The 23,510-nt window shown below is 36.0% G+C and overlaps 2 protein-coding genes across 3 annotated transcripts; both read right to left on the bottom strand.

The window, feature by feature from the left end:
• Positions 1–2,611: 2,611 nt before the first annotated feature.
• SCI1 (splicing regulatory glutamine/lysine-rich-like protein) lies at positions 2,612–3,771 on the bottom strand. Of its 2 annotated transcripts, none has more exons than XM_078964432.1 (4): positions 3,682–3,771; positions 3,492–3,596; positions 3,064–3,113; positions 2,612–2,969 (listed from the first exon to the last, which is right to left on the bottom strand). In XM_078964432.1, the coding sequence occupies exons 1-4, from the start codon at positions 3,737–3,739 to the stop codon at positions 2,724–2,726; spliced, it is 459 nt and encodes a 152-aa protein (XP_078820558.1). In that variant the 5' UTR covers positions 3,740–3,771; the 3' UTR covers positions 2,612–2,723. The 2 variants fall into 2 exon arrangements, with proteins under 2 accessions (XP_078820558.1, XP_078820559.1); XM_078964433.1 differs by having other exon boundaries at positions 3,064–3,110.
• Positions 3,772–9,327: 5,556 nt separating this feature from the next.
• On the bottom strand, positions 9,328–12,391 carry LOC145006141 (proteasome subunit alpha type-2-A). The gene is made up of 12 exons (XM_078965238.1): positions 12,258–12,391; positions 11,918–11,984; positions 11,632–11,708; positions 11,414–11,478; positions 11,224–11,270; positions 11,054–11,129; positions 10,670–10,737; positions 10,460–10,529; positions 10,289–10,374; positions 10,109–10,171; positions 9,621–9,686; positions 9,328–9,541 (listed from the first exon to the last, which is right to left on the bottom strand). Exons 2-12 carry the CDS (start codon positions 11,956–11,958, stop codon positions 9,493–9,495), a joined length of 708 nt encoding a protein of 235 aa, XP_078821364.1. The 5' UTR covers positions 11,959–11,984; positions 12,258–12,391; the 3' UTR covers positions 9,328–9,492.
• Positions 12,392–23,510: the final 11,119 nt, after the last annotated feature.

Here is a 23,510-nt window from a genome sequence, read left to right as displayed (position 1 = left end):
TGCTGAATTAGGACCGGAGGGTCCACCCAAGTTGTGGGACCGAACGGTCCCACTGAGATACATAGACCGGAGGGTCTTATTTGAGCTTAGCCATAAGAGGTTAATGAGATATGTGTGGTATTTCAGGGAACTCACTAAGGTTCACGTTTACCGTGTTATGTGTTATGTGTTTCAGGTACTTCTCAGGATCACGAGAATGTGTCGACTTGATTGTACACATGAGGCGGAGTCACATTTTGAGGATCTTGGATTATGTTTAAAACAGTTTTCTGAATATGTGTTTTTGAAAACATTGCCATTTGGGGTTTTATGAACTATGTTATGAGAATTATGTGATTTCTAAATGAAAATTTTGTTAAAAAAGTTATGGTGTTACAGTAATTTATTGTAGTAGCAAAGTTATTAAATGAGGACTTATATGATCTAATACTTTGAACTCAACTCTAATGTCAAGGTCAAGGGGTCAAGGGACATAGTTTTTTTTTTTTTTTGGGTGGGTGGGGGTGGGGGGGGGGGGGGGGGGGGGGGACAAGCTCCTAAAAAAAAGAGAGCAAAGTTGAAAAAATACTCAAGTTTGGGTATGTTTGAGAACAACTCAAATCGTCTAACATCCTACTGTATGACAACCTATATTGTCTCGACTCCTTGGAGCAAGCTATTTGTATGGGAAGCTTTGACAAGAAACTTGAAGTGCAAAACTTCATAATTTTTGTGGATTTATCTTAGAGTTCGGATAGATGATAATGTATTAATATTTTGTTAATTTGGAACTTTCTTACAAATGTAACAACCCATATACTCTTAAGAATGTTGCTTTCTATTTTGCATCTGAAACAATAATGTTCCTTAGGATGGACGAAATGGAGGCAATTTGCCTTCGACTAAGCTTCGATGTACCACCATGACCAATACCAAAAAATATGGAGCCGTGGCATGTTGAAGGAGCCATTGATCCCCTTCTACTTATTCTCCCTCCCTCCCTCCCTCTCTGTGTTGCTTATGGGCATTTAGATTTTAGGGTTAATTTATTATTTCCTTTTTAATGTTTTGGGCTTCCAAATATTGGTTTATTTTATGGGCTTTACATGGATTAATTGTCTTAATTTTTTGATTTAACAAAAAAACATACACCTTGGTATTTTACAATGAACAAACATAAATAAAAGTCTTCACATGATTATCTATCAAACATGTCTAATAGAGGTTTTTAATCTAACAACTAACCTGGGTTCAATCTCATACATGAGATATTTAAATTATTTGTTGTTTCAAAAAAATTTAAGTTATTAGTTTTAATAAATAGGTTAGTATCCTGTTTCATGAAACACAACTTCATTATATGAGCTTACTTGGATTAATTGTGTTTATTTTAATGAAATGTTATTTTAGTTACTCGTAGTGATCAAGTTTTTGTGAAAGTACATTTAATAAATGTAAATTATGAATATATCATTATTTTTGTATTAGGTAAATCAAAAGTATTATTTTCTTAGATATACAACTCTTTATACACGATGTACAAATTAAAAACCTTGTACTTAATTTCACTCATAAATGAAAATTTTGTCTGCAACAACTTTAATGCTAACATTTAATGATGTTAACTTCCTTCCTTCTTAAGCATGATGATCCGCACACGTCATGCCTAATATCCATATCTATATTATTTTAAAATTTTAATAGTCAAACTTTGACTTTTAGAATGACAAATAAACCCTTCCTTTAAGCAAAAGAAAATAGAAAACAAAAACTAAAATTACAAATTTTGTTTTAGTGGAGTAGTTTGTTTATACAAACTAAATATTCGAAGAAGTAATAATAGGATTAAACGAGGACCAATATCATTTATAGCTGGAAAGCTAATTGGTAGTTTATTAACTAGTATTGTTTGTAAAAAAATAAAAGGTATCTTATATACTAGATTGCAACGTAAAACTATATAAATGGACAATTACTGATATATATATATATATATATATATATATATATATATATATATATATATATATATATATATATATATATATATATATATATATATATAAACATATTTAGAATATTTTTGAAAAAACTCCATAAGTTATCTCAAAATAGTCTATCAAAAACAGCTTACAAGGTAGTTCAAAATTGTGAATAGTCGGTTTTTCGACACATGTTGATTACTAATTTTATAGTTTTGAAATATTCAGACTATCTAAACATCTGAATTAAATATTTTAAGTTTAATACGTACTTGGAAATGATTAATTAAATCATAATTTAAACCGAAAATAACAGTGTATTTTGGGCATGTGATATTTAATGGTCTGGCTCATCTGGGCATATTAAGGTGTTGGGCCTATATAAAGTATTGGGCTTATTTCAATATTGGGAAAATCTAAGAGGCTTTGAGCCTTGATTATAGTACCTTAGTATCATATATATATTGATCATTGGATTAGAATTGTCATTAAATATTTTTCTTAAGGAGGCTAAATGTGAAAACATTTTCAACTTGGGTGAGTTCAGAACAAACCCTAAGTTAAGGGACTAAGTATGAACATTGAGGAAACTTATGAAGACATCAACCCTAAAGCTTGTTGCCCAATCATTTCATAAACGTATTTGAGAGTTTGAAAGAATCACGAATTTAAAATTAGATTTACTGAAACTCAGTGTTTACAATTCTACAAAGTAACAGATAGCGAAAATCTGCATGTTCTGATGCTAAAAATATTATGAACTTACCCTTTTGTATCCACTTTGATTTTCCAATTATGAGATGTTCGTGGCCCTGTCACAATGCCATCATAATATTTGGAATCAAGCTTTTGTTTGTTCCAATCTTTGATGAATTCTGCAAATAGTTTACGTGCAGATTCTGAAGAAAGATCTGAGAAGAACATGTCTTTCTCATCTTTGAGCCATGTGGCAAATTCATTGTTCTTGGAGAAGTAATCAGCGTCTGAAAGCTCCTTGAAATTTGATATCTGAAAACATTCAGTCAAAAGCTTCTTCATATACTTGAAGTTCAATAACTTTCTGCTAAATACTTTTGAAATAAAACAATTGAACAGGACTCACCACACGACGTTCATGCTTGTGGTGTTTACTTTTGTGTTTGTGCTTCCCTTCTGAATCAAAGTTACAACAATTGAGAAACAGTAATCAGCTTGTTGTTCAAATCAAAGGGATTATTGGCAGCATACAAGTCCTTACAACTAGATTCTTAGTTCCAAATACCAATTGTACAAGAACAAGGGTATAAGATTCATCAGAAGGCTAAAAAATTTGGGTATTGTATCTTCGTGAATGGAAAACTGAATGCGCAGACAGACAGCTGAAAAGCCCTAATCGCACTAAGTAGCTTGATTCTGTAAGTAATCGCATCGAGGGTGTTTATACTAAGACGATACTCGATAACAAATTAAACCCTAGCTTTCCTCCATTACAGAAATAAATCAACAACTGAACTAAAACTGGATGTAAGCTCATGATGTAGCGAAGCGTACCTTTAGTAGTTGAAGACTTATGCGATTTGTGCTTCCTATCGGAGTCTCTCTCTTTCTTATCACTCTTTGTTTCTGAACTTCTACGCCTTTTGTTCTTCCTTTCGTCTACATAACACGAGTATCCTCATCAATTCGTATTGAAAATTGTATTAACAGAGAAATATTTGGTAACGAAGAGAAGAACAAAAACCTTCCGACGAGGACTCAGCCGGAGACCTCTTCTTTTTCGACTTACGATCGCTACCCATGTCGTTCTTGTCGTCCAAAATCGAACATTTTTGAAGTGTTCATTGTTCATATACATCTATCAAAACATTGCTGTGATATTGCCAACTATGGCCCCTCATCATTCAAACTTGTCAAATTGCACCCATTAGAAGTTCGAATGTCCATGTAAGTGAGGTTTCCATTTGAGTATAAAAAATATGTAAAAGGAAAATTTGATTCCGAAACTTAATAGAACCTAAACTATTCAGAAGAGAGATAAAAAAGATAAAAGCAGCAAATTAAGAGTGATTTTATTGGTTTTCATATGGGTTTTATGGGTATAGGAACAACAAGATTTCAAGGACAAGATCATGAATTGTAATTCCATTTTATGGGAAATTAAAGATATATTTTTTATGGTGGGATAGCTGAAACATCAGTTCAAATTGATCTTGTATTTCTGTTAATGTTCACTGGCATCTTGCTTGTATTGCTTTAATAAATTTCTTGTTGTTAAAAAAAATAGAACCTAAACAAAATATGTAAAATTTCATAAGAATAGATATAAAAGCTTAAGTTGTAGAACAATCCAACGATTGTTTAAATAAGATATAGCCAACTAAATATAATAGTTAATTACTATAAGATACATTCCAAAAAAATGAGAAATAAAATTTCAGACTTGTTTCGTAAAATTAGTTGAAAGCTAATAACTAGGAGTTGAAAGCTAAAGTTTTTAATAGCTAGCAGTTGAAAGTTACGGTTTTTAATTTTTTTAGCTGAAAGATTTTAAAACTTTTAAAATTATATAAAATAAAAATTTTCTTAAGGACAAATGTAATATTTGTGATAATAGAAAGAATTTTTTTGGTTAAATACTACTTAAAGCTTTTTGTTTAGGCTAAAAATTAAAAGCCCTTTGAGATTTGTATTTATTCTTTTTTCTAGCTTTTTTAAAGCTAAAAATTAGGGATGAGCAAAAACCGAACCGAAAACCGAAAAAAACCGACATAACCGAAACCGAAAAACCGAAACCAAAACAATAACCGACGGTTTAGGTTTGAATTTTACAAAAACCGAAAAATAACGGTTTTGTTCGGTTTTGACGTATAAAACCGTCCATAAAAACCGAACCGACCCACATATATATTATTTATATTATGATTTAAACTTTTAGTTTTAGACTTTAGAATTTATCTCTTTAATACTTTATTTTCAACAAACTGTTAATTGTGTTAAACTTTGATCTTGTGAACATTTTTATGCTTTTATAATACTAGAATTCGTACTCTTTATTTTAGTATATTTAAAGTGATACAATACTATTCATCGCAACACTAGGTTTGAACAAAAAAAAAAGGAGCTCATAAATCCACGGTTTAAAACCGAAAACCCATAAACCCAACCCGGAAAACCGAAAAACCGACTTTCTATGGTTTGGTTTGGTTTTAGCCAAAAACCGACCCAAACCGACTCATGTTCATCCCTACTAAAAACTACAAAAGTTGCATGTCGAATGTGATTTTGTAAAGAGTAAATTACATAAATGGTTCCTGCCGTTTAGTTAAATTCGCAGTTCTAGTCCAAACTTCGAAATGTTGATAGGTCAAGTCCATGTGGTTTCCAATTATTGCAGTTTTGGTCCTTCTATCTAACTCTGATAGTAAATTTCCGTTAAAAACATTTAAAATGACTAACAAACCCCACAATCTATTTTTTTAATTTGTTTTTATTTATTTGTTGATTATAATTTATTAAGTTAAATCGGCTCACCATGTCCTCACCCGCTACCACCTATATGTTCATTGGCTCCAACGATGGCGTCTCCAATGATGGTCATCTTCTCCAGCAAGCCGTAGCCTACAAGTAATTTTGTAGTTTTACAACAACTAATGAGTAAAAAAGCATAAATTAGAAATCTAAAACCAAAATTGAATGATATTAGAATCTAAACTGGTACACACAAATCAAAGAAACCCAAATAAATGAAACTAAAAACAAAAAAACAAAATCTCAAGTACTAAAATCAATCACACTTAAATCTCCATGTCGAGACTCAGATACCAATCAAAGAACAATAGTGATGATTTTTTAAAAGGATTAGATGCTTGGAGACTTATATCCAAACCATACCCCTATTTATGTGTTTCCACCACTAAATCCTTGCAAAAGATGATGAATTCAAAATCAGAGCATGAGGACTCAATTTTGTAATGAGAAGACCTAATTTTTTTCATAAGAGATGAGTTGCAAATTCAAATCAGGCATTAAAGGACTCAAGCGTTGTTCCATCGCACCATCATCCAACACCCATTAAAGGATTCAAGTGTTGTAATGAGAAGACCTAATTTTTTCATAAGAGATGAGTTGCAAATTCAAAATCAGACATTAAAGGACTCAAGTGTTGTTCCATCGCACCATCATCCAACACCCATTGTCGTTGCCAACCCATATGACGATCTCTAATCTTAGTTAACTGTACCCATCAACCTTCGTCTCTTTACCCCTCCCATTAAATCTCTAGAAGCTAGATGTCTGTGACAATATCAATGACGATCTTAGTTGTAACGCCCGCAAATCCGGGCTAGACAAATTAGAGGCAATAGGGGTCAAAAATGACTTTTCGACAAAAGATTATTTAGAATAAATAATCTTAACCAAGTTGTAGAATATGTCTCAAGGTTTCCGTACATATAAAGAATGCCGAAATCCGAGCTATAACGAAGAAGTTATGACCCGCCGAAGTTTTACGGCAAAACCGGCACGGCACCGGAAGACGTAAATAGTGAATTTATGATAGAAGACTTTTTAGCCTTAGAAATATAAACAAAAGTCGTAGAATATGTTAAACTAAGAACATCGATAAAAAGAACGCCCAAATCTGACTTCGTATGAAGAAGTTACGATTTTTCGAAGTTTCGGACTAGTAGTGTACAGCCCGAAATTCAAATGTTTGATCGAGCGGTTTTTAGCCAACACGACCTAAATGAGAATCGAAGATCTCGTTAAGAGTAGTGTAACGAGAAAAAGATGGGCGAAAACGGATGTCGGATGAAGAAGTTATGAGGATTTAACAGACCAATCCTATCCCGACCGGTTGATAATATAAAATTTAAAATCGAGCCAAAATTAGCCGACGAAGTCTAAATGAAAGTTGTAGAGTACGTTCCCACCTTCGCGTGGATATAAATAACGTCAAAAACGGAGCTCGTATGCGAAAGTTACGAATTTTTGAAGTTAGGACTCGAAAATGCGAAACCTGTTGCGAAGTTGATGACATGGCACAATCCCAGCCGTCGCTTGCGGCCCACGGTCTCGCTTCGGATGAGTGACACGCCCCTTCGCATTACACCCCACGTACGAGGTCCGGTACGCCCCGCGTACCTCCGGCCTTATCCGTCCGAGTCCGAGTGCGAGCCAGCTGTTGCGAGCTGGCAACCACTTCCGAGCTACGCCCCGCGTAGCACCACCGAACGCCCAGCGTAGCGAGGCCCTCGCGCCTATAAAAGGGGGCCGAAGGTGCCCTCATTTTTCACACCAAAATCCTTTCTCTCTCTAAATTCTTTCTCTCTCTACAACCCCAAACCACCCCTAAGCCCTAGTTAAACCCCTAGCACCCTAGGGAAGCCCCGAGGCTCCCGGAGTCCCGAGAAAAAGGAGTTTTTCGGTTTCGAAACGCTGCTCCAATTAAGTTCCGGTTTTCGATAAAATTCGCTGTAAGTATGCTACGCTTACGCAACTTTTAATATAGCTTTCAAATAATTATAGGAATGTTATTAGGTCCTTAAAATAATTATGTGGGCTATTATTATGAGATATATCGAGTATTACTAATGCTTAATAATACTCAGACTAATTAATTTGTCGCGGTTATCATTAAACTAAACCCTAGTGGTATCGATACTAGGTTTTATCGAAGGAATATCATTTTGAGAGTATCGAAGCGTTGTCCGAGTGCTGAGTCACCACCTAATCAGGTGAGTGCATAGTTACCTTCAACTTACACATAGATATGAAGTATTTTATATAAATTACGTGCTATGTGCGCATATTATCTGAATACTTGCTATCTATGCTAGATGAACGTTGTTATACATGTTTTCAATGATTTAAACTGTATATGTATTTTATATCTACGAAAATGTTGGGGTAAAACATGGGTAGATGTAATAGGTGATGTGTGATAAAATGATGAGAGGCCTCGATGTTGTTGTTGTTGATCCAGTCATCTAGCGGAGTATAGATGACGACCACGGACTCTTCTAGACAGTCCAGTGGAACACTAGCAGGCTCGCAACCTGTAGGTGTTGTGAACGATGTGTTCACCGGTGTACTCCATCCCCCACATGGTTGCCTAATAGGACATTTATTGCTGAGGAATCCCCTTAGCAGTAGTGTCCGTCCCGATGATGATCCTTAGACTAGGTCCCTTATGATAGGTGTTTAGGGACGTAAAGTGAGGATAACGGGAACGCGTAATCGGGTTATTGTTGATTGATGAAATTAATAAACTTATTTATTGTGGGTTGAAAACCTTATGTGCTCACCAGGCTCCCAAGCCTGACCCACTCAGTTTATGTATATCACAGGTGTTGATATGAAGTCACTTTACGCTGAGAGATTTAAAGAGATGTAGATCACTAGTGTAAATAAATGTAAGTTCTGTTTATGCTTATGTTTCTGTATTAACGATGACATCCCAAACGTTTTAAGAAGAATAAAAATACGTTTCTTCGAAAATGTTTTAATAATGTATTTATCGTGTTTTTCTGGGAACAAATTCCGCAACCTTTTTATAAAATGAAGTACTCTGATTTTTATAAAGCATAAACAAAATCGGTCTTTTCTGGCCGTGATTTTGGGGATGTCACATTAGTCCACATAGCATAACACATGTCGGCAAGAAAACTGTTCCCTCCATTGAATTCGGGTCCACAAAACAAACCATCCACGATGTACGAGCAGTGGTTTACCTGAGAATCCATTTTCCAGGTTAATAAAGAGGGAGGAACAGGGAGGCAATGGATATGGAGCCGGAGGTGGTTGAGATGGCAACGATGATTTAGGCAGAAGAACTAATCATGATGGCAACGAAGATGGTACCAGTGGTGCGATGACAGTAGATTATGATGATCATGATGCATAGGAAAAAGTGAAAAGAAAGTTGAATGATAAGGAAAGAGGTTCATCTGATTTCAAGGTAGAGTGGGATGATGGGTTAACTTTTAGGACTTTTATTCCCTTTAAGTGTTTATTACATGATTAGTCCATGTTACATAATTAGTCCATGTAGTTTATAAAATAAAATGATAACAAATAAGTAAATAGAGGTATATTGGTCTTTTAATTAGACTTAACATCCAAGTATTAACAGCATCAATTAAAAAGGACCAATGGTGTAATTTATCCAAACCATAAGGACACAACCTATCAATTTGTCAAAGGTTAGACTAAACCTGCAAATTCGACCAAACCACAAGGACCATTTATGTAATTTACTCTTTTGTAAATATGAAGAAACTTTCAAGGACCTTTTAGTCATTTATGTAATTTACTCTTTTGTAACTATTTGCTAGTTAATTTATATCTTAATAAATGCAAGACATGCTTTTTGTTTTGAGTTCAATGATGCAAAAACCAAATAGATCCTTTCACCAACACATAAGTTCTTCAAGATAGTCAACAAGTACATATCGGATCTAGTCAAAGTCAACACAACTAAATCCATTAGATTTCGACACCTGGAAATCTTTTAATTTAAAGAAATTTAAAATCCCAATACTAACACAAATAACTATTCCACCTCTTGAAGATAGTCTTCAATTTGGGCTGCAGTTAAGACTCTACAACAACAACCAAAAAAAAATATTATCAAGATGTTGACAGTTAGATTCAGTTATAATGTATAACTAATAAATTTACCTGAATGTTTTGTCTGCCTCAATCACACCAATCTCAATATTTTTTCCCGAAATTTGTCCTTCAAATCTGAAATACATTAAAGGATAAAACTTAGGTGTTGTTTTTTTTTTATTTAATTGATACAGAGCTTAATGCATACAGATATATGAGGTTGTTTCTTTTACATAATACAAACAGAATGACTGAATGGGTTAGGTGAAAATTTTAGCCACTTCATATATATTAAGACCATCCCTATTAAAAGATTGGCCTCCTTGTTGTTCAATGAAGCTCACAAGGGTATAATAGTCATTTACTCCGATTCAGACAAAAAAAAGTAACAGATTTTGTATACACAGTTTTTACTTAATGCAGAATGAACGACTAACTAGAGAAAGTATCAGAAAAAAAAACGTTTCAAACTCCTATATTTTTACAAATTCCCCCTGCTTATTTATATTACTTTCTCAAAAAAAAATTAATCATTGTTTAAAATTCAAGCTGCTTACCCTTCCTTCAATGTCAAAATAGCTGTGTGTATGGCATCCTCAAGCTCCATGTCATCAGTGTACCTACAAGTTGACAAATATTCACAGTTATTAATAATAACAATTTTGTTACTTCATATTTTCTTCACATTTCCAAATGTCTAAAAAAATTAAGGATTCACACAATCATAATATTAACACCTCTTTTCAAGAAATGTTTTTGCATTGGAAACATTCTTTCCCATGGCAGAAGCTTTCCATGAGAAATATGAACCTGAGGGGTCCACCTGCATCAAATACATTTCCACACAAAATACACCATTTAGAAAATGTTTATATATAAAAAGAATAAGGTAACCAATTTATATATACCTGATATAGTTGAGGACCTTTGTCATCATAACCCGCAACAAGGAGTGAAACACCAAAAGGCCTTACACCACTACACAAAGAAACATATGTTAAAAGCTGAATGTAAGAGTTCCACTTAAAATATGGAATATTTAATAAGTAATTGTTATAAAAAATAAAAATAAAAATATCAGTTTTCACCATCAAAAAGGGTAAGAAAAACAAACTTACCCCGATTGAGTAAACTCTTGCATAACAGCAGCAGTTTCCCTTACAAGTTGTGTAACAGGGATTGGTTCCTGCAAATATCATATCAAACAAAAATTTAAATTAAAAAGGCTTAGAAATTGCTGAAGATTATCTAAAAAAAATAAAACTAAAGGGCTGTTCATTTTTTTCCCATTAAGTCCAGTATGTGTAAAGTGACTTAATGGGTAGTAATGTATGTCTAGATAAAGTGAGGGGAGTTTGGAGTGAAAGATAAAAAGGCCAAATAGTCATTCTATCCAGATTAAGTCAAAAAGAAAAACCATGTGTAGTTGTTGAAATTAAGTGCTTAACCCATTAAGTAAAAAAGAAACAGCCCTAAATGTGTGAATGGGACAATAAGTGTACTTTGTATAGTCGATGGTATTGTTCTGCTTGCTTCCTGCTCTTCCTGACTAGAACTCTAGAATCAGGCCCCATGCCACTGGGAATGAAAATAAAATCCACTTCAAAACATGTATAATAATCATAGCTGCTATTCTGCATAAAAATAATTGGTTGAATTTTCGAAACCTTACCTATATACAACTCCAATGTTAGGAGTCAAAATCTGAATCTTTTGCACCTGAAATCAACAAAACAATATATCAGATACTGTACAAATATTTAAGAAGTAGAAGTGAAAATTGAAGTGGATTTGATATTTTGCTTTGTATTAGAATGCTAGAGTTTAACAACTAATGCTTTGGATATATAATTTGTAATTACCGATGTCTCATCGACTAAGATTGATGGGAGCTTCTTTTCAGTTGCAATTACAACTCCATTTGAAGCTGCAATAAACATTTGAACAGGTAAGATTTGATTAATAAATCAAAAGATGCAACAATAGTAACTGTCACAGCAGTAACTATGATGTCCTACAAGTTGTTAATAGCTATTAAAACTAATAGGGACCAAATAGATAATCATGAAACTGGAGTTACCTTTTATCCCCAATGAAGTTTGCCCAGAGCCAACAGCTGTGAGGGCATGTTCAATCTGAACAAGCTTTCCAGAAGGGCTGCAATAACAGATAAAACCAGATAAATTTTCCTAGATACATATGTGTCCATACATGCCATCTAATGTATAAAAATACAGGTTTGGAAACTCAGATTTCATGCTTTTAAATTGGATCACAAGAAAAGTCATTTCATTTTTTAAGCATATACAAATCCGAGGTTAGTGCATATCTGAGATTAGTGGACTAGAGAATAAACTCGATTATACCTGAAAGTAGTAAGTGAGAACGAGTACTGACTGTCACCCATGTCGTATAGAATATCAGTGAAAGACCCTGCATAGTGCAAAGCGTAAATGACTATCGATCAAAAACTCTCTGGCCGATGATAAACCCTAAATTCAAAATCATGTCTCTCGTAAAGCGTAAAGGTTAACGACAAATTCACAGACAACAGTGATCATTTACACGAAATGTTAGGGTATACTGCATTCAAAAGGAAGATGATGGCTAGCAAGTGTAACAGAAAACTTTGGATCTGAAATTCATGAAAGATGCTTGATCGTGCTTGTACATGAATCAATGAATAGGCATATAAACATTACGTACCTGTGGAGCAAATTAGGATTCGGGATGTGAAAAATATGCCTAAGAATTTTCGATGGGGTGATCTTGAGTGACGATTTTTGGACCGATGGAGATTATGAAAGGGAAGAAGGGTTCCTGGTTGGCTTGGAGGGAAAGAAAGACCTAAAAGAAGTAGACAGGGAGAACTCCCTTTTATTTTCAATTATTTAAGGGCCAAAAAATTATCAAAAATAATTTAGCAAATGATAAACTAAAATCACCAGTAAATTATTAAATAAAAATTCTTACATTAAAAATATGGATGAATGCTATCAGTAAAATTAAATTATAATTATTTTAATAAAATAAATAAAAATTTATCTTAAACTATATGATATTAATTATTATTATTACTAACATCATGTCACAAATAACCATCATCTAAACCACACCCTTATGATCTTCTAAACTTTCAAACCTAGGTACATAAACTTCTTATTTACAAAAAAAAAAAAAAAAAAAAAAAAAAAAAAAAAAAAAACAAACAAACAAACAAACAGTTTCTAGCTTCCTCCACTTCTTCTTTCCCACGTTCGGCGAACCCTCTTCTCCTTCAACTGTCAACCTTCCGTTTTATTTGCAATCAACTGGTGACCGGGACAACTACCCACGCTCCCCTGATCTCTTGGAACTTTGTATATATAAATAGAGTTCTATCGGCATTTGGAGCAAACATCTACATTCTAGTTCAGTTTCAGGTTTATTTCAGGTTTAATCTCTCTCCCTTTCAAACCTTAACAAAAAAAATCGTCTTCTTTTATAGGTCCCTACTCCCCAAATATTTCTAAGACGTTGATATTGGTTTTTTAGTATATTTGTTTATGGTTGTTTTTATTTTAGTTTTGCCTATTTATGAAATGTTTAATATGATTCGCTATTAAATCAGAGAGAGAGAGGGTAAAAGTTGATTGGTAGCGATGGTGGAGAAATCAGGTGAATTTGCTTATAATTAATTATGTTTACGTTTCGATGTCTCTTTCTTGTGCTCATGGAGTTATTCTTTTACTTCTATTTCATTCAAAATATCACCTCCTCTTAAAATTGATTTAGGTTATTAGGTTCCTCAATTTAGGGATTCTCTTTTTCCTTCCTATTTGACATGGTTGATTTTGTTTTCGGTTATTGATTTTCTTATTGTTAATCATTATTTTTCAGGTTAATATATATGGATGCATTAACAAAAAGAGGGTGGAAGTCGACAGCCCTCAAAGTATTTTTCCGTTCTTTGTTCTTCCAAACAAATAGACTCTGTGCTATGCAAAGATTGAAGCCTTCAACCATCATTAACTTCAAATAGGCTTTGGTGTCTTTGCAGGGGTTGTTCTTCAAGTGAAAGGTTATTTCATTTGTTCATTTTAGAACATTATTAATTTGCCTTGATTTCATGAAAATATTGCAAGCTTTTTGGTGAATTTATATAAAGCTTTTGGAAAATTGCAAGCTTTTTGTGAAATAGTCGAAAATTTGGACTTTCTTATTCTAAGAGGAATACATGATTTCACTCGATTAACCTTAGCAGGCAATGTTATTCTTAGAGCTCAATATTTTGGTTAGTTTTGTTGGCCTGGAAGTTAGCAGCCCCACCCCTTATACCAAACCATAAATCACACCGTCGGTAACAATTTGTTATGTTTATTTGGTTCATGTTCTTCTTTTTTTACAATATGTGTACCTTTGACATGATATAGGATGTATTGTATTAAGAGAGAAGACAACATCTTGTAGTAGCTCGAGACTGGATGAATTTATATATTTTAGTTGTCTGTTGATAAGTAAATAATTATTATTTATGTTCAGTGTTCCGGGGCCATTGAACTGATTTTTTGGTGTTGTATATGATTCACTATACAACCATACAACCAAAAAACATATTTGCTTACTACAACTTGAAACCTCCATATTATAGAATGGTAATTATATAGTGGTGTTGATTATGATGGCATGTGTGGAATTCGAAAAGATCTAGTGAATCATCACAAAATCAAGAACACATGAAGTAAATAAATTTGGGTTTAACTCTCATTAGTATTGATAGAAAGAGTACAAATAATGGGTCTTGCAATTTCTCTCTCTAAACTAATGCTCACAAAGTGTTCATTACATAAATGAGTGTCACCCACTTCCTATTTATAGGAAAGACAACTCATTACACAATACAAGTGGGTAAAGCATAAATACATCCAAGTGTGACTTTACACCCTAACAGATTCTCTTTGTTATCTTTTCTCTCTCCTCCCCCATTATATTTCCCATTTGCTAACCATAGATTTCATGTTCTACTCTTTGCAGTATGCTCTAGAGCCATATATGAGCCAGAGGACTCTTAAGGTGCATTGGGGAAATTTTGAGCAGGTATCTATGTATTGTAAGGATACGTAATGGATGAATTAATCAGAGTGACATATAATACTGGAAATCCATTGCTAGAATTCAATGTTGCTACTTAGGTTTGAACAACTCATGAGCTCTATTCCTATTTTGGAAAATGTTTAGAATCATGATTTCCTGTGGGATTTTGTAGGTCTGGAATCATGATTACTTGCACAACCTCTTATAAGTTTGGATATATATATATATATATATATATATATATATATATATATATATATATATATATATGATGTATGAAGATCTCTCTCTCTCGCTCTCTCTCTCTCTCTCTCTCTCTCTCTATATATATATATATATATATATATATATATATATATATATATATATCACATAGTCACACACATATATGATTGTTAATAAAATTCCACTTGTCCCGATAACTGCAATATTATATTGTACATGTAATTCAGTGAAAGCTTACCAATTAGATATCTAAAATATCCCATAAAGATGAAAACAGAGGAATTTTGTATATCAAAATCAATTATCTATACATTGCCATAAAAATTAAAAAAAAAAAAAAAACATGCAACACATATTGTGGTTCGTACAACCATTGGTTGAGGTCAATACGATCTATTTATTTTATTTTTTTTACTTCAATGATTTTAAAATATAAAAAAGGGTTTAAATAAAAAAAATTAAAACCAGTTCAAGAAAATATAATATTTTAAAGGAATATTAGGGAAAATGTAACGCCCGTAGATCCGGGCTAGTCAATTTAGAGACGATAAGCATCAAAAACGACTTTTTATGGAAGATTATTTAGAATGATTAATCTTAACCAAGTTGTAGTATATGTCACAAGGTTTCCGTGCATATAAAGAATGTCGAAATCCGAGTTATAACGAAAAAGTTATGACATGTCGAAGTTTCGCGACAGAACCGGCGCGACCCAGCGCGACGTAAATAGTGAATTTAAGGTAGATAGATATCTATCCTTAGTGATCTAAATGAGAACTGAAGGTCTCACCGATAGTAGTGCAATGACGGAAAGACGGACGAAAACGGAGTTCAGATGAAGGAGTTACGAATTTCGAACGGAGTTTTCCTGTCCCGGCCTACTAAAGATAATATATAAGTAATATATTTATAATATATTAAAAATAAAATCAAAATTATCCAATGGAGTCTAAACGAGAGTTTTAGAGCATAATCTCACCTTCGCGTCGATATAAAGAACGTCGAAAACGGAGTTCGTATGCGAAAGTTATGAATTTCTGAAGTTCGGGGCGCGAAACCCCAAAACTGTCAGAGACCATGACGTGGCAAGTCTTCTGACACCTCCGGGAGTCCCCCAGATGCAACTTGCGATGACGTATGCAGTGACGACCAAGCCCACGACGTGGAAAAAGGGTGCCATGATGTGGCAATGGCCAAATTTGCCCTATAAATAGATTTGAAGGGCCAGTCGTTTAGGGTTACTATTTTCTCTTATCTCTCCCCCATATTACCTTGATTTACGTGCAAAGAAGTACCCCCGAAGCTCCGGTATCATCCCGAGACCCGAAGCAAGTCCCGAAGCCCGAAGATCCCGAGAAGTGCAATTCCTGAGCCGAAGCTCTGCCCGCGAGGAGCCCGGTTTTTGTGAAGATCTTCCAGATCTACCGAAGAATACTACTTCTGCAAGTCGTAGTGTTGTCTGATCATCTTCTGATCAAGTGGGTGTATAGTCCCTTTCATAAACACGATCTTAATACAAGTATTGTTTGAATGTACTAAGTATATGTGTTATGTGAGTGTATCGATGTTATCTTCTAATCTCATAGATATGATTTATTCTCTATGAAATATGTGCTATGTTTATGTGCCTCACCTTTTATCTGGAATGTGTTTTGAATGAACGTACTATACAGGTTTTAAACTATGTCTAAAAATGTATATTTTTATCTAATAAAATGTTGGGTAGAAAATGGGTAGATAGTTGTCTTGTGATAAAAGGATGAGAGGCCTCGATGTCATTGTAACCCAGTCATCTAGCAGAATTTAGATGACGACCACGAACTTTTCTAGACAGTCCAGTGGAACGCTAGCAGGCTCATAACCTGTAGGTGTTAATGAACTTGGGTGTTCATTCGTTGTATTCCATCCCCCTCATGGTTGCCTTATTTGACTTATATTGCTGAGGAACCCCCGAAGCATGTGTTGTCGCCCCGATGAAATATTCTTAGACTAGGTCCCTTGTGTTAGTTGTCTTAGGGATGTAAAGTGAGAATAACGGGAATGGGTAATTAGGTTATTATTGGTTGATGAAATTAAATTAATTATTTATTGTGGGTTGAAAACTCCATATGCTCACCAGGCTCCTAAGCCTGTCCCACTCAGTTTTCTTTGCATTAGAGGTAATGGCACAAGAGTATAAGTTGGTGGACCTGACGAGAGGTTTTGGATTATAGATCAGTAGTTATAAATAACTGTTGTAAGGTCTATTTTGTTCTGTTTATGCTTTTGGTCTGTATCGGAACATGACATCCCGAGGTTTTTATTATTTAATGAAAATACATTTCTCTTTGAGAAATGTTTTGATAAATGGTTATCATATTTTGTTTTGGGAACAAATTCTGCAACCGTTTTCTTTAAAAGATTTACTCTGATTTTATAAAACAAAGCATAAACAAATCGGTCTTTTCTGGCCGTGAAATTGGGGATGTCACAGAAAATATGATTTTTAGATATTAGGGTGGGTAAATATGAAATTTTAAGCTGAAATCTAAGCGAATACACCTTCTTCCCATGCATAGAGGATTAAAAAACAAAGATCCACATAAATTCCTCTAGGAATTTCATGTGGTATGTACTGGAATGAAGCTACACGGCATAACAGAAGATCAGATAAAACTGAGGGCATTCCCCTTTTCACTTCAAGACTTAGTGAGAGAATGGATGTACGAGCTCCCATCCGGGCCGATAACCACGTAGAATGAACTCACAAAACTTTTCATAGAAAAATATTTTCTAGAAACGCAGGTTTTGAGCCTTCACTGCGAGATCCTTGGTACCAAACAATGAAAAGAGAAGCTTTGAATACATACTAAGAGAACTTCAAAAAGCTAATTGTTCAGTGTCAACAACAAGAAATCATTTACCAACTCTATAATTGTTTTTGTGAAGGTCTAAAACCTATGGAGAGGCGCCTGATTAATGCTTCAAGTGGTAAATCTTTAAGTGGCCTGACACCGAAAAAAATATGGGAGTTGATAGAAAAGTTGGCTATTGAGTCAAAACATTTTGGTAACAAAGAAGAGTTGTATCCTGACCATCCAAGGAATGTCAATGAAGTTAATTCACATCATCTGGAAGCCTAAATTTTTTAACTGGCGAAAGCAGTTTTACTGCTGACAAAAGAAAAAAGAGTTGTAACCATGAAAAAACAATATGGAATATACCTGAAGACTGACCATCCCACCGATATGTGTTATAACAACCATTCTAGCAATTAATCCATTATATATTTAAGTATTCATTTTGGGTGGCCACGAAGTGGTGGAGCCCACCACGATGTGTGTGTTTTCATGGATTACAAAATTTAAAGACCCGCCACATCGTGACCATATGTGCCACGACGGGGCATCTGATTTTAATGAAACCCTAATTTTCAGTATTTACACCATATTTAAGGAATGAGGAGGCTAGGGTTTATTCATCCTCAACCTCCATCACTCTTAAACCCCCAGAAAACCTAACCCTTATCTTCCTTGAAGCTTTTAGAGCCCATTTTCTAGCTTTTGGTGGTTGTGAAGGAAGTAATAGAAGATTTTGTGCAAGACACCAGCAAGCAACACTCCCCAACCTCTGAAAGCACCTTGTTGGACCCTTTGTAAGGCTCTTGATCTAGTATTTTATCTCCTCCTTAGATATCTAGAGTTATTTTGCTCAATAAACTCTTTTATTGGATTCTAAATGGAACAAAGAGATAAAGTTTGAAACTTTATGACTCTTAGGAATCCCAAGGACATATATCATATAGATTTGAGAAATAGTTGTGATTTGGAAATCTAGCATGAGCTTTAGGTCCTATTTCTTCTTTTTGACCTAGATTTGGGGGAGGACATGCATGGGGCATGCATGTCCATAAAGTTCACATTTTTAAGGATTAATGGGACCCCTATAGGCTTTTTAGAGAGTTTGGGCTTGTATCTTCTATGATTGAGGACTTAAAGGATGAGTTATACCTCTGAAAGAACCTTTAGAACCTAGGTTTACAGATTTTGTCTTAATGGATAAATTTGGAAACTTTACCCATTAAGATGATAGGAAGGAGTGTATATGGGCTTTTGAGCCCTAAAAATGAGTTAATAGCAGCTTGACTCAAATAAGCCATTCAGATGGGTCCCCACGGCGTGGCGTCCAGAGACCAGTCAACTGTTTCATCGTTTTGCACCCATGACGTTGCCAAGGAAGACCACTCCAAGACGACAATGCCATAAGGATGCTTTATCCATACTATTGGAAGAATCCATACACAACACATCATTTCCTAGGTTATCTACAACCATAACAGTTTCATAAATTCCATTACAAGGCATTGCTTTAAAGTATAAAACACCATTTAGATAAGCACAAATAGAACCATTCTCATTATTAAATGAATATCTAAATCCTTGTCTAAACAAACCATGAAAAGAAATGATGTTTCTTGCCATATCTGGCAAGTAGCAACAATTATTTAAATCTAAACCTAATCCATTACTAAGCACTAAGAATACACTCCAATCTTGGTGACAGACGACGATCTTCTGCTTCCCATGATTAGATTTATCCTTTCATGCTCCACATCCCTATTTCTTCTTAGTCCATGCAAATCAGAACAAATGTGGTAACCACATCCTGTATCAAGAACCCAAGAAATAGCATGAGATGAATCATTAGATTTAATAGTGTATATACCTGCATAAGATGGCTTGATCTTTCCATCCTTGATAGCTTGCAGATATTCCGGGCAACTTCTCTTCCAATGCCCTATTTTGTGGCAATGATGGCACTCTGCCTCCTTTGGGTTAGAGTTGGGCTTAGCAGGATCAACCTTGGTCCCACTAGAAGAGGAACCATATTGGGACTTTCCCTTGTGGTGGCTCTTTGACGGAGCCTTCCTCTTCTTGCCCATTCTTTGCCCAATTGCCAAAAATGTAGCAGCGGGTGGATTCGGATTTGGTGCAACAGACTTGTCCTTTAGGTTGCTCTCAGCAATTCTTAGGAGCCCTTGGAGTTTGCTTAAGGTGACCTCTTCCTTGTTCATGTCGTAGGTTATCCTAAATTGGTTGTAGCATGAGGGCAAGGAGTGAAGAACAATGTCGATAGACAAATCTTCCCCAAAGTTGACATTCAACTTGCGAAGACGATCAACATATCTTTGCATCTTTTGCAAGTGCACGGTTAGAGACTCTCCACTTCCCATTTTAGCAGTGATCATATTCGTAATGATTTCATAGCGCTCTTGCCTCGCACTTTGGTGATATCTCTCCATCAAGTCTATATGCATCTCGTATGGATACATGTCCTCATAGGACTTTTGGAATTCGGAGTTCATTGTGGCTATCATGATGCAATAGACTTTCGTTGCATCACGCTCATGGGTCTCAAAGACAGCCATCTCTTCAGGAGTAGCAGTTTCAGGATTGATCTTCTCGAGCTTCTCATCGATAACATACTATTTATCCTCATAACGCGCGATAGTGTGAATGTATCTTATCCATTAGCTAAAGTTCGATCCATCGAAAGTCACTTTTTGACAAAGGCTCGTTAGCATGAATGAGCTAGCAGCATCGTTGTTTGCGTTAGACATCTACAAATAGAAAAGACAAAGTTTGATTAGAATTGAATTCCTAATTAAACACCCAAGATGAAAAATTAGGACTAGGATCCAACAACATTATTTACATATTAGAAAAGGGATGCCGTAATCCAACACGCAAATAATTTAGAGGTAAGTGAATGACGATTCACTAATTCTTCACCATGAAAAACATATGTAACGACCCGTTCCCGGTACGTTAATTCATTAGTAATTGTTGTAAGTTTTCAAGAGGGACTCGGCGAGTTCTAGCCTGACTCGCCGAGTAGGGTCGCGACTGCGAGCACGCGTGAGCCGGGGACTCGGCGAGTCCATATCCCTGACTCGGCGAGTCCATCCATCTGGGTGAAACCCTAAATCCCCGGGTTGCCCACTATTTAAACCACCTTATAGCCCCCATTCTCGCCTCCCTCACCCTGAGAACACTGTGAGAAAGAACCCTAATCCTCCCTTGTGTGAGCTAAGTGTTTTGTGCCATTTTGTGAAGGTTTGAAGAAGGAGAAGAAGAAAGAAGCAAGGAGAAGAGTTGTAATGCAAAGATCCAAGGGCAAATCTGAGTTAATTGAGGTATTTTCGGAGTTTCCTTCTTGTTATATGTTTTAAACTTCCATTAGAGCTCTCCTAAGAGCTAGTTGATGCTTGTTCCAAGCCTTATGCTTGCATGAAGGTCTTAATAAGTCGAAATATCTTTGGATTTGAATGATGGGGTGTTGTAGAGCCCAGATCTACTGTCTTTTTGGAGTTACTTTGCATATTAACCATAGATCTACCCATTTTGTGCATCTTTTAGCCTTATTTCCCTTATTCATGAGGTTGTGCACGTAAAGTTGGAAACTTTACGTGGTAAATCAGCTTATTGGACCCAGATCTGTCAATTGTATGTGTTGGATTCAAACAAAATCGAGTAAAAATCAGTTGCATGGCGGCAACTCGGCGAGTCGGGAAGAACGACTCGGCGAGTTGGGTCGCGAGTTCCCGATTCCTTCATTTTTACCAGTGTCGAGTGAACCCAGTGAGCTAGAGAGTGGACTCAGCGAGTTGAGGGTAAACTCAGTGATGGAGGGACTCGGCGAGTTGTTCATCAACTCGGCGAGTCCAAGGCAATCTCCTTAAGATCAAGAACAACTCGTCGAGTTTGTTCATCCGGCTCGGCGAGTCGGATGAAGATTGTCTGAGTTCTTGAATCAAGAGGGTACTCGTCGAGTTGATGCCAGACTCGACGAGTAGCAGCGAGTAAGAGTGAAACGTGAGAGTAGGACTCGGCGAGTTGGGTGGCCCAACTCGGCGAGTCAGTCCAAATGAGAGTAACTTTGACCAAGGGTAAAATAGTCATTTTTACCCCAAGTGCAGTGTTTAGTATTTGATTGAGTGTGTTTATGGACTTGTAGCCGAGGAGATTCAGGAGCAGCGGCCGTTAGCTTCCCGAGCCACACACTCAGCAGCCAGCTTACGAGGTGAGTTTCCTTCCAGTAGGAACGGGCCTAAGGCCACAATGCCGGCCGTTCAGTTAGCAGTAGTTCCGGATTTAGGTCCGATGCAGTAGCTAGTATGTTCGATGCCTTCGTGGCTCGAACAGGATTTGTGTGCTATGTTTTATGCGTTAAGTATTATGTGTTCCGGGCTACAGCCCGATGTAGTATGCCGTATATGTGTTTATGGTAGTTGATGTGTTATGCTATGCCACATTCAGTCAGTCGGTTCCGGACTTTGGTCCGATGCAGTTAGTTCCGGACTTCGGTCCGATGCAGGGGACAAGGTCCCAGTCAGTTCCGGACTTCGGTCCAATGCAGTTTCCGGGTTTCGGCCCGATGCAGTGGGCGGGGCCCAATATGTGTTTATATGTTATTGTATGGTATGTGGTATTTTGGGGGAGCTCACTAAGCTTCGTGCTTACAGTTTCAGTTTTGGTTTCAGGTACTTCCGCAAGCAAAGGGAAGAGCTCGGGGTGACGACATCGCACACACCACAGTTTTAGCTTTTAGCCTGGGATTGATTTAGTTTGTTTTGATTTGTCGTAGTATGATACAGTTTCCGCACTGTGTTTTCTATTATGTTGGGATACATCACGTATGGTTTTGTTATATGACACTCTGATTATGGTTTTGATTATATCGAAAAACAAAATTTTTGGGTCGTATTTTTGGGTTGTTTCAAGCTGGTATCAGAGCCCTGGTTTGAGGGATTCGGATACACTTCCGGGTGTATCTGAACTCAAACTAAGGGAAATAAAAGATTTTAGTAAAATAAAAATGTTTTACAAAAAGAATTTTGAAAGCACTTAGAAAGAAAGAATAGTTTTTAACAAGATAGAGGTGTGTGCATGCGGTCAGCCGAGATCAAGTAAGTACTCCCAAATTACCCATACAAGTTAATTGTTCAGTTTCAGTTTCAGTAGAACAGCATGCTAGTATAGGGCTAAGGATCTAGGAGAATGCCTTATGTGCCTGCTTATGTGTTACAGCTTTATGGGTATTGCATGCTAGAATTGAGTAGACAGCAGTAGGATAGCCTGTTTAGGTTATGCTTGATAGTATGAGCTTAGCATCCTATGCTAGTGCCGTTTCTTGTTACGAGGATAGTTTTGCTTGAGTCTGGTTCCCTTGTCCGAATGCTGCTTGCTTCGTGCTTTGTGGGGTTCTGAGTGATGGGAGTTAGCCATTAGGTGAACACGTCACACCACATGTAATCAGGTTTGAATAATCCCAGAGTACTGGAACTGGCCCTATTGCGCAGCTCTTGTTTGAGTCCAACCGTTCTAGGGACGGATCTTTTACTTGAAGGATTATCTGATCCTCATCACATGTGATGGTGTTTAGGTGGTGGCTAGCTGGCATTATGAGGAGACCTACAGCAGCTGAGGACCAGTCGTGTTGAGCTTGAGGTTTCCCTAGGGCAAGCCTAGGATGAGAGTAGCAGAGAATGGCGGTAGTTGAAGTGACTTGGTGGAGTCAAGGCAGTTCTTGAGAAAAGTACGGATAGATGTGGAAGGTAGTATGGGCCCGTACTACTGAAAGCAGAGGATCCGTACTCGAATCAAGGAAGTCCAAGACAAG

This window comes from Lactuca saligna, chromosome 7 (genome assembly GCF_052625555.1).
Source record: "Lactuca saligna cultivar CGN05327 chromosome 7, ASM5262555v1, whole genome shotgun sequence".
In the NCBI taxonomy this organism is placed as follows: Eukaryota; Viridiplantae; Streptophyta; class Magnoliopsida; order Asterales; family Asteraceae; genus Lactuca; species Lactuca saligna.
The sequence above is the reverse complement of the archived record's forward strand: the minus strand, read 5'-3'. Positions and strand labels throughout refer to the sequence as shown.